Genomic DNA, 12,225 nt, shown 5'->3' with positions numbered 1-12,225 from the left:
AAGAAACTGTACAGAGGTGTAATTGATTTCTTACATACAAGCAAAAAATTTTGGAGAATCATGTGATCAGTACTTGTCCTGACCTTACTCAGGAGAGGATTTTGGCTCTGAATATATCAGTTTCCTATTTACATCCCTCTCCACATTTCATTCACTCCTGACACATCACTCATTTGCAGTACCAAGAATCCTTCCATATTTTATCACTTTTGCATTGATTCTTTTGCCACTAGTTGTTTAGCAAAGCCTGTGTAAGTCGATACTAACTTTAACAAAATTCATTCCATAGTATATTTCACTAGACAAGCATATATGTGTGCAAACTGAAATACAGGAAAAGCTGCCAGTAGCTTCTGAATTTCAACACTTACATCATCTGTAGAAGCAAGACTTTCACTAGGAGTGAGTTCAGAATTTGATGCTACCCATGTTGAAGAATTCAGTGATTTTCCACACTTCCCTTTTTCATTTTTCTCACATAAATGTCTGGTCACGATATCCTGGAAAAAGATAATCTATGCTGTAAAAAGGTCTAAGGTTTGCTTGATTCATAAATAAAATCAAAAATCTGTGCATACCTGCAGAGCATATAGAGCCCTTTGCCTCAGATAATCTGTATTTAGCAGCTGAAGCTCATGGAAAAGTTCAATAAGAAAGTGGGGACGAGACTCATTTTGAGAAATAAGAGTTGCCACTTCAGAATAAATTGTGTCTCGCAAAGCTTCAAACATAGAAAGATCACTACCAGTTTCTGTAGAAAAAAATAAAGGAACTTGTTAAGTCCTTGACAAGCATCCACTTAACAGGCTATCAGATATGCAACTTATGAGTTTACAAATTATATCCCAGTCATTGCAGATTCCCAATATAGCTGCTTTCATAAAGCTTATTAATTTCCTGAAGGGCAAACATTCTTAAATTATACTTTATGCAATCTTCAATATATAAAATACAATATAGAGCAATTGTAAAAATAATTTTCTTTACACTTCTGAACAATACCCTTTGAAAGTATTGTTTATAAAAGAGAATACTGCACACAGCACAATGATGCTTTCAGAATAAGTATTAAACACTGAAAATGGAGCTCCAAGACATTTCAAGAAAGATAGTGAACGGTCTCAGGTTTATATAGTACAAGCAGTCCACACTTCTGCAACACAAGCAGCATTAAGAAAGCTTTAGGCTGAACTCTAGAAAGCCACTCTTTGCCAACATAAATGCTACACTCTCATACATGTTTAGTATCACTCCCAAGTTCACAAAAAACCTCCTACCCTTAAACTCTATTACATATAAGATGATGTGTTGCCTAACAAATCTCCCATTCATTTGAAAATTAAGGATTATCCTTGCATCACAACAATCAAATTATTACATGCATTATTTGGGAAGTGCTGAATGGAAACATAGCTAAATTTGGAAAACTCAGTTTAACAGATGTGTAATTGTTAGTATTCAAGTTAATTAAGTTATTAGCAATACAGCAAACATTACTGTGCAATTTGATTATCTGCAAATAGTTGACCAATTTTTTAAGCACAGGCAAGCTTTTTCAACCTTTGAAAAGTTACCACAAATTGCATCCCTCTCCCATTACTAATAGGTAATAGCAGCTTTTAAACATACTAAAAATGCCTACTGAAATAAATTTTTTGATGCAGTATCTACGTCCATATTTTCTATTTGTGTTACTAATCAAGAACATGGTAACCACATTCCCCACAACTGTAATTCAAAGCAGTTGGTAACACTGCACTTCATGCAAGGTTACTTCTCTTGTCTTGGTTACAGGGAAGGTGCTGCAATAGCACTAACCTTGAACATCTGCTAAACAGTGAGTTACAGGACCAAAGGTAAGAGAAGAAAAAAAAAAAAGTAATAGCATATTGTTGAAGCTAAGCAGTGAATGCATTACCTGGCGCTTCAATGCATGCATTTCTGTTAGACTGCTGCAGAATTCTCCTAGCATGCGCTGTAGGAAAGTGGGGATAGACAGTGATAAACACAAAAATGTGCACCAGAAATAAAGACAGGGTCTATACAAAACAGCAGGAGGAAGACTGCTTAGTCATCCAAACCACATCAGAGCTGCTTATTGTGACAATGAGAACTTGAGCAGTGAAGTTTATTACGTACACTAATAAACAGCTCCTAGTGTGGACATAGCTACACTGGCAAAGCTTTATATTGTGCTACAATGACTAAAATTTCTGCATCTCTTAAACAAAACAGAAATAATGGCAGAACCAAAAAAGGCACAGGAGCGAGAATTTTTATGATCTTGATACAAGAAAAGCAGTGCAGATGGCAAAAATGTAAGGGTTTATGTGATGTTAAAAGACTGAATTTGAATGGTATTTGATGGGGCTCATTTAAGCACAAATAGGAAGAAGACATGTATGCAGTATAGGATGTAGTTTAAACATTAAGCAAAGTTTTATCAGTTTAACAGTTACTTTCCATAAAATCACCAGCAATAGGCGAGATTGGCTACATTTTTGCTTTTTGTATGGTAAAAGGTTTCTAAATTACTTTAATCAAGTATTTAATATACAGAAAATGCCCAAAAGCAATTAATATCAAATTACACATTTACATTTACAGCATCCTTAGAAATTAAAATGCAAAATTCACATGCTAAATATATAGTCCTGTCTTCCTGCCAAAACACACTGCATTTAAATAACACACTAGCAACTAAGGTCCCTTACTCACATAAGTTAACAAAATAATTAAACATTTAGAAAAGAGTACCTGAAGACATTTCTGTAGATCTACTGTATTTAATTATTTTTTCCAATTGCTCCTGATTCCTTTTGCTGAACACCTTTGCATGAACCACATCATCAGAGTGTCTGCTTTTATTGTTCTTGCAGGGCTCACACACACTAGAAGCACTTGCACTTTCATAACCTAATGGGAGGAAATGAAAGGGAAGAAATAAAGAAACAGCTTACAAAATGTTTTATTACTTCAGGAAATTTGTTCAAGGGCACTCTTAAAGATGCAAAATACTAATGATGTTTCCTATACTAAAATCTTCCTCTGCATACTGAAGCCATACAGTAGTACTAAATCCTCAGCAACTCCAACAGTACTTCTATACTAACTAGTACTGTCCCTCTCTTCTCACAATTTTAACAAAGCTTTTTTTTCAGCAAATAATCGAGTTTGAACGAGAAGAAAATGAAGAAGATTCTCCTTATTTTAAATCTGCATGTATCTGCATCCATGATCCTCTCAACTGGTTATTTTCTATTGACTGAAATCCTAAAAAACCGAATGCAGTTGTTTTATATAAAATTAAGTCATTTCAATAACTTATTGCCATTATTATACTATTTACTGAGAGTAAATTCTCTGGAATGTAATGATTATAATCCAAGCCAAGTTTGCCACAGTATCCAAGATTACTTTACAACCTACCAGCATTTTTAATTCTGCCTTTTATCTGAGAAGAACTCTTCCTCTTATTCTTTGATTTGGGCGTTTTATCTTTTGATGCCAGGCTTGCTTGTGCTGATGCTTTTCTAGATCTAAATGTCTTTGTCACAGTAGTTGGGTCTATTGGATCAGGCATGCTACTGAAACTCTCCAAAGACTCTTCATCAAACTCTCTTCTCCGGCTCATATCACACTGATTTTTCTGACCAGAAGCAGTATTTTGTACTGAAACTGCAAAACCAGCATTCAGCTGAGACTGATCATCTTTCTTCGTTTCTTGGCTATCATCAAGCCAAGTTGATCTTTTCTCCATTTCCTCTCCAGGTTGTCTATGATTCCTTCTGTCAGAAAAGAAAGACCAACAGATCAATTTCAATATACCATAACCTGATCTCTCAGATAGAAATGTCATGTATTACCAGGCAAACAGTTTAACTGTAATGCAAATTATCTGCCCTTGTTACTTAGACATCAAACAAATATTGAAAAATAAATAACTCCAGAGAACCCTTCCAAATGGAGAATGGAACTTCCCATTTATCTATCACTGATTTCAATATGAATATATTAATGCAGCTACTGCTGTGTTCAAATAGTACCACAGGTCAAAACATTTCTTAAAGCAACATTCAGTACAATCTACAGCAGCACAAAAAAATTAGCATTCGCTGAAAGTACATCCTCTATTCAAACAACTCAGTTTCAAAACAATCCCACAGAAACAAAATCTTACTCCACCTACAGAAAGTGTTGGAAAACCACTCCAAGACTGCATTTGATTTTAAAATTTTGATGAAATGATACATTAATTAATATATAGAAAAGCAGAACACTACTGGAAAAATGAAAGAAATTAAACTAGAAGTTACAAAAGTCAAGCTCATATAGTAATTCTATGACAATAAATTCCCTTAATGAATGATGAATTCCCCTAAGCCCCAGAAAAGGGAGGAGAAATTATTAAGGGAGAGCTGCACTTTGACATTCAATACCTTTGTTTTTCTGCTCCATTAGAGGAACTGCTTTCAAAGGGTTTGGGGAATGCCATATACTCAGTTTTCCCAGAAGTATTTTGATCTAGAGGATGCTGCTGCTCCTGCTGCTCACTGCTGCGTGGAGAAACATTATGTGCAAAATCTCCAAAACCAGATGGAAACACTGGATTACAGTTAATACCTACAAAGTAAACAAGAGTGTCAAAAGATAACTACATCATTTACTTGTGCAGTAAAATTCAAATTTGAGACATACTATGTGGCAGCATGGAATTATGAGCAAATATACACTGGGGAAGTAAGCAAGAATTGTTTTCATCGTGAAAGCACGTAAACAAGCAGAATTTATCTTTAGTGCAGGTTTTGAACACTACTAGATACTACAATCCCATCAATGGAAATCAAGGTCCTTCAAGAAACTATGCCTATTTCCTGGTTTCCTAATAAGACTGAAACATATTAAGACAGTTTTGTTTACTTTTGAGTTATACAGTAAAATATCTACACTCCTTTCCTCCAAATCCAACAGCAAAAGTAGATTAGAGAAAGAGATTAGGAATACTGTATCCAAATCAACAGTTACTGTGTAACTCTGATGGGAACAAAAATGAGTTAACATGCTCCATTTACAAGCACTTATAACAAACATGAGTGCTTGAAGTTCTAAGAAAAACAGAAATAATTACCAAGTGCCACCTTCCAATTACATGGTTCACTCAGAACTTGATTTCAACTGTGAAATGATTGCTGAAGGTGTGTAAAAAGCCTCAAACACTGCTTTTTGTATGTTGGATTTGAAACCTTACATGGAGTGAGTCTTTTCAAGTATATTTAACTTCATACTGAGAGAGTCTTGCTCTTCATACTGAAGTAAAAATATTTATTTATTCAGCAATAAACAGTAAACTTCTGCTAAAGACCATTTCAATATAAAGGAAAAGTGACTGAGTTTCATTAAGTTCACATTACAATTTCAATTAAATGAGAAAATGTCCATTTTTGAAATTCACGTTACTTCTCATACCCACAGTAATACTTACCCGGAGCAAAGGAGGAAAAATTAGTAAATCCTGGAACACTAAAGAGGTTCACAGGTTGTGGAGGGTAGTTGAATGGACAGAAAACAGGAGATGGAGGCGGTGGTGCACTACTGCCTCTCTCCTTTCTTGATGGTTTCTCTTGACACTGATGTTCTTGCTGTTGCATAAGATCACTTAACATTTGTTTCAACCTTGAAAATAAGAAAAAATAACAACTTGGGGAAAAACAAGAATATTATGGGAAAACTAAATTTATACTCAAGTAATTTGAGCTTCATATTATCTCACCTACACCATGTAATGTATGTAAAGAAGTACTCTATTTAGCTTATTAAAAAACATCAAGACAAAAATTACTTACATTTAATCCTGAGTTGGTTTAAAATCAACTGCTCTGTACTAGTGGTCATGCATGCACAGTTTAAACCTCCTTGTAAGAACAAAAAAACCTGACTACGTACTAAAGAAATAAGCAAGCTGAAAACTCCAACAGAAACAATCAAATATACAAAGTATTTACAGAACTGAGATTAAAACTGATTTTAAAAACTGTGTAAGAGGACAGCACATATATATCACTTACCAAATACAAAACAGAGATGAAGAGCTTCAACTTTCATGCAATGAATTAAAATGACTGTTACATCTTTTGTCAAAAAAGATAATTTGGAACATGGAATCTTACATTCCATCATCTGAATGGAATGTAAAAAGCACAAATTGTAACTGAAAACACTAAGAAAGGACAAAAAGCTTTTTTGCTGTATATTACCATTAGAATCCAGAATCTTGCCAGGTAGTCTAGTGAAGACTACAGACACAAAAGCATATTAGAAAATAACTACTGCAACAGATTTTTGCCAACTTTTGGTTCTCTTCAATGAAGATTACTAGGAAAGTACTTTCAAAGGTACTAAAGAGGTCATGGGGGAAAAAGATGACAACCAGAAATGCTACACACAATTTCAAAAGCTCATTATCACCTTAGAAGTTCAAGAGTCTCATATTTAACCACTATCTGTAATCTTTTATTCACATAACCATGTTCCTGTTACTGAAGCATTTCAAATTCCACAGTTAAACACTAATACAGTCAACAAACCTTTGGACATTATTCTGCTGCCAAGTCAGCTGAGTGTAACACTGGTTTAATTGATGCATAATAAGATGTATTTGTGAAGATGCAACATTATTGGGCATCATGCTGTAGGGGCCTGTGAGCAAAGTCTGCAGAAGGCAAGAGAGGGTCTGTGGAAAGAAAATATTTAACAGTGACCAATCCCAAAAAACAGAAGTTAGTGCTAGAAGGAGTTAGAAAGAGAATAAAAGGCAAATAAGAACAGCAAAATAACAGCTCTTCATATCTACCTGCTGATCCTGCATCAAAGTCTGACAAATGCTGACACTAAATTCATGCTGTTTCTTCAACTGATTGATCTGCTCTTGCCATCGCTCCTTTTCTTCCACATAGGAGAGCTCAGACATCCACCGAAAATTTTCCTGACGCCGCATATTTATGTTTTGCTGTTGCCTGGCCTTGGACACGGGACGGTAATTTCCATCTGCTGAAAGGGGACGGCAGTTTTTCCACCTGGGGTGGGAAAATTTGAAAAATGAGGACAAAATCAGATAATTCAAACAACTAATGATACTTCCATATTCACATTATTTTTAAGTTGTGCATCAAAAACTCACACGGCACAGGCCAGCTAATTACACATGCTATTTTGTCAATCCAAAATTATCCTAAACAAAAAACAGGAGATCCCCACCTGACTACGACTGTCAAAAAAGGAATGGCTATCAATGTGCCTGTGTCTTGTTTTTAGTATTTTCCATTACTGCTAACATGTACTCAATGAAAACAGAAGCCACCAACATAATACGTTGACAAGTGCAGCCTCTGATGAGCCCACTGTCTACTAAAATCATTTTGGCATCCAAACCAGAAGAAATAATACATGCAGATATATACATTCTTTTTAACATGGTATTTTCATTTAATCACATAAATGTTATGAAGGGAGTCAATCAGGTAAACAGGAGTTAAAACTAATCACAATAATTAAGAAATAGTTTCCACAACTACAGAAGCCAGCAATTTAGAAGGAAAAAATTTAGAGTTAGTTTAATTCTCTGAATTACTATTTTTGAAGAGACTGATCATAGCAAAAATTTCACACATGAAATTTCACACATCTTTTAAGCTGATTAAAAAAAAAGGGAGCATCAGAAGCCACTACCACACAACTGGAGAGCTCAATGGCAGATTTTTAGTAAGACTGAAAACAAAAGAAATCACCAAGTCAGTTATATACATTGCAGCTGCAAAGACTCAGAGAAGAAACTGCCACTAATAAGAAAGAATTTTCCTTTGCTGTGAGGATGCCCTGTAGTTAATGAAATGCTTCTTCCACCATCTTCCAAATACTCAGACAAGCATCAGATCAACAAATAAGGTTACTAACCTATCTTTGTTTCCTTTACCAAAACAGGCATTTTCTGGTATGTTGTTATTGGGATAAACAGAAAAACTGTCATTCAAACTTGATGCATCTTCTTCCTCTTCTTCTGCCTGACCAGCTCCATCAGAGAGATAACCGTCTTCATCTCCATTTTCTTCCTCTAGGGCACACTGGGTAGAACCTCCCCAGGTAGCCATTGTCCTAGGGAACATTGCAGGGTCAGGGAGAAAAGGGGTGTTCGGAAAATGAGTATTTTTTTTTTCAATTTTATGACAAATTATTAAAACAATCTGTTGACAATTTCAAGTCTATCTGCAATTAATCAAGTTGCACCAAAAAGAACTGAAGTGTTCTGAAGATGAGCCAGTAGTGTGCCCACATGGCCAAGAAGGCCATTGGCAACCTTGCCTCTATCAGGAATAGTGTGACCAGTGAGGCCATTCTTCCCCTGCAATTGGCACAGGTTAAGCCACACCTTGAGTGCTGTGTCCAGTTCTGGGTCCTGCAATTTAGGAAGGACTTTGGGATGCTGGACCATATCCAGAGAAGGGCAACAAGGCTAGTGGAGAGACTGGAACACAAGTGCTATGAGAAGTGGCTGAGGGAGCTGGGGTTGTTAAGCCTGGAGGAGTTTTAGGGGAGAGCATACTGCTCTCTACAACTGCCTGGAAGGAAGGTGTAGCCAGATGGGGAGTCAGCCTCGTCTCCAAGGCAATCAGTGACAGGACATGAGGACAACCTTAAGCTGAGTCAGGGGGGTTTAGGCTGGACATTAGTGATTGACTGGGCATTGGAATGGGCTGTCCAGGGACATGGTGGAGTCCCTGGTGGCATTTAAGGAAAAGACTGGATGTGGCACTCAGTGCCATGGTCTCATCAGCAAGATGGTTTCAGGCCACAGGTTGGACTCAATCTTCAAGGTCTTTTCCAACCCAGTTGATTCTGTGATTCTCACCAATGCAAATTGCATTCTGCTTCTAATACTGGGACAGACAAATGAAATTACTGTCTGTATTGGAGCTGTATTACTTTACTATGCTATAAAATGGGTAAAGATGAAAAAAACCTACTCTGATCATTTGGCATTTTCCATGCAATTTCTTCATCTTAGGTGTTTCTTTTCCCCACTAGTAGCACAGAAGAGACTTAACATGCTGGGAAAACCCATAAAACTGGCAAAGTTGCTAAGTAACAGTCACTTCACAAGCCAAGAAATTAATTTCCTGCTCTGTTAAATTATCATATTCAGTGGTCAGATGAACAGAGGAAACTGCCCCCAACACTGACATCCTACTGAACAACGGAAGCACCCATTGATGAATACAGAATAACTTGTGCTCTTACTTCTCAGTCCTGCTCTGCTGTGGAGTACACCGAGCTTCTGACCCTTCACTTTTAACAGATGCAGCAACAGTAGATATTGTTTCTGCAAGCTCTCTCCTTCTCTGATCTTCAGCCATTAAAGCTTCAAGTTGCTTTCTTCTCTGTCGCAATTCTTCTCTTAAAATCTCATGTCTTCTCATCTCAGACCATAACTGCTTGCAGTAAAATGGAAGAATTAGAACATAATGCCAGCATAATTTCAGGAAAGAATAAGTAATATCCAGATCAATATCAAAGACAATTTCAGGGGGAAAGGTGAAGAAAGACACAAAGATAAATCAAGTTTCAACAAATACTTTCACCATTTTCTCGAAAGATGACCCATCTACAGTATATAATATCAAATTTTCATGGTAAAAATTAAAAAGTAATTCAACTATCACATTAATATTTAGTAACAATTGCTATACTTGGGGGAGAATGTCTTGCCAGTTCAAGTCAGTATTTCCTTTTTTCCAGAAACAAAATAAAGGAGTTATATATGTTTTGTTAAAATAGCTACTACTCCACTCCCCAGGCCACTTAAAATATGTCCAAGCAACCTGTAACTTCTTTCTAAACCCTTTTAAAGTCACTGCATATCAAGTATGGAATACCTCATTGCCTACTGGTAATGATTCATCACATTCAAATAAAGGCTTGCCAGCTGTGTTACACTCAGTCATGGCTGGAGTTGATGTTGCTTGTGAAGATTGTCTATTTGCTGGGCAGTTACCCAGGCCACCTGACAACTGAAAGAGAAAGCAAAATGGCAAAATATGTAAGAATATAAGAGCTTTCTAAAACTTACCTGCAGTTAAAACCCAACACAGTTAAGGCTTTATGAGGCTAGAAAGTCAGTATCCCGGGAAAAGGATTTTTAAATCAATTTTTAACATTTATTTCAAACATTACCTAGCAATCAACAAAACTGATATATTATTATATAATGTTCAAGATGCACAGTATCGATAATTTACTGCTCACTTCACAGAAAGAAGAGCATGAAAAACAAAGCCTGTAGAGTTAAGCTAAAATGCAATGAATTGTTGATCATGCATTCAAGACACAGCATCGCTCCAAAATATCAGCAAATGACTACTGAGAGAAGTAAAGAAGTAGTGACTGACTAGTATGGACAGACAAATTTCAGGCTAAAAATAAGACAGAAGGTTCTGTATCTTTAAAGACACTTTCAAGGCTTCTGAAGACAAATCACACTGAAATTAACCACTGAACTAGAATCATTGAAAAGTGAATGACATAAGCAGAACTCTAGAACACCTGCTTATAGTATACAAGCATTACCAATTTAGGTTTTTTTCCAATTTTCATAGGGAAAAAAAGGGTGAGCAAGGTATTTTTTGTTTCTTTGCTCAACACCTTAAGACAGCAAAGAAATACATTCTACCTACTTGAAGGTCAGGACAAGCTTTCTGTAACACTTGAATTTTTTCCTGGATTTCAAACAGCTTTCTTCTTTCTTCTTGTAGCTGCTTAAGCTCCCGTTGCTGCTGCTGTAGTTTAGCTTCATAGAACTTCTCTCTGTGTAGATAAGTTACCCACGTGTTACTTGGCAAGAAGGTGCCTAAAGCACAGCTCTGCCATCCTCTGACAAAGGCTTACCTTGCTTTCTCATTCAGTCGCACATCTTTTTTTAACTTGTTGGAACTTGCTCGGACATTGTTTGGCTGTTGCTTTGTCTCTTCCCCCTCACCCAACAAGTCACCAATATTAGATGCATTTGCAATTGCTCCTTGAGGTTCTGGATCATCACACTAAAAGGAAGTCAGAAAGGCAGTTAGACTATTTTCAAGTTGATAAAAAAAAAAAAAAGTAACATATCTAGTTTGTCAAGTTTGTCTGGTTTGATTTTTTCAAAACTAATCAGTCTGAAGAGCTTTATCTTCAGCACAAGAACTGAGAAGTCATTATCACCATGGCATCATGACTTGAAGATATATTGAGTTAATGAGAGAATTTGAAGTTATTTAGCTCAACCTGAACTACTGAAACTTCCACTCTAAATGTAAATAATTTGTCTCAATCTTGAAGCATGAAACACTTGCCTGTGACTAAGTGCACAGAAACATACAAACATATGAAGAAAGAATAAGGAGGAACAGAAGGAGACTGAGGTGAACAACATTGTCTATTTACCGCGATCAGTGAACTTAAATATTAAAAATAACTACTCTTGAAAACTAAATCTGAAATACTTTGGAGAAAGTCTTATGGTTTTCTGTTCTGCTTTTATTTTTTTCATAATTTCTGTATTTTTAGTTCTCAAACTGAAAATATGAAAGCTGTACCCACTGCTGCTTTGGTTTTCCAATGTAATCATTCTCCATAAAGACTTTGCTGAACAGGAGAGACCACTGGTGACCAAGAGTGGCACAGCTCACGGGCCTACTGTATCTTTGAGATTACATACACATAACAAGCCTTGCAAATATGATTGAAGATATGCTATTAATTAGGCTACTTATCAAGAAAGCTGCTGAATCATCTCTAATTCTGATTCATACCACTGCACAGTTAGCATCTCTATAGTGATGATAAAAAACAACACTGATCTAGATGCTGAGAAATAATACAGGAGTATGATACTGAAATAACAATATTGTGTTTATACTGTTGCTATTGTCAAACATAGGTTCCAACTGTTAAGCCTTTTCATTTCTGATACACCTCTGTGTATTCAGTATGCACACATTACAGCAGATGGTGATCAAATGTGTGCATTCTGAAGGGACATTAGATCCATGACATTGTGCTGCTAACATCACTAGATAAGCATGAGATATTCTAAATTAAAAACACTCCCAACTTATAGCTTGCCCTCAAAATTCTTAAAATAAATAAAACCACTGCCTCCAAACCAGAATACTGCAAGTCAAACATATTGCAACATCC

General features: G+C 36.2%; 1 protein-coding gene across 16 annotated transcripts in view; it reads right to left on the bottom strand.

The window, feature by feature from the left end:
- Positions 1–12,225, bottom strand: part of PCM1 (pericentriolar material 1) — a 40,363-nt gene that overhangs the window by 11,860 nt on the left and 16,278 nt on the right. For 8 of the 16 annotated variants that reach the window (XM_063155990.1, XM_063155992.1, XM_063155989.1 and 5 more), the window contains 14 exons: positions 10,936–11,087; positions 10,725–10,854; positions 9,927–10,061; positions 9,292–9,485; positions 7,951–8,148; positions 6,851–7,073; positions 6,585–6,730; positions 5,483–5,673; positions 4,440–4,623; positions 3,430–3,788; positions 2,758–2,916; positions 1,919–1,975; positions 579–751; positions 372–500 (listed from right to left, as the gene is read on the bottom strand). In XM_063155990.1, the coding sequence (XP_063012060.1) occupies positions 372–500; positions 579–751; positions 1,919–1,975; positions 2,758–2,916; positions 3,430–3,788; positions 4,440–4,623; positions 5,483–5,673; positions 6,585–6,730; positions 6,851–7,073; positions 7,951–8,148; positions 9,292–9,485; positions 9,927–10,061; positions 10,725–10,854; positions 10,936–11,087 (2,430 nt within the window). The remainder of the gene's footprint in view (positions 1–371; positions 501–578; positions 752–1,918; positions 1,976–2,757; positions 2,917–3,429; positions 3,789–4,439; positions 4,624–5,482; positions 5,674–6,584; positions 6,731–6,850; positions 7,074–7,950; positions 8,149–9,291; positions 9,486–9,926; positions 10,062–10,724; positions 10,855–10,935; positions 11,088–12,225) is intronic. The other 8 variants (XM_063156000.1, XM_063156006.1, XM_063156004.1 and 5 more) reach the window with 6 other exon arrangements.

The sequence above is a fragment of the Melospiza melodia genome, chromosome 5, assembly GCF_035770615.1.
Source record: "Melospiza melodia melodia isolate bMelMel2 chromosome 5, bMelMel2.pri, whole genome shotgun sequence".
Taxonomy (NCBI): Eukaryota; Metazoa; Chordata; class Aves; order Passeriformes; family Passerellidae; genus Melospiza; species Melospiza melodia.
The sequence above is the reverse complement of the archived record's forward strand: the minus strand, read 5'-3'. Positions and strand labels throughout refer to the sequence as shown.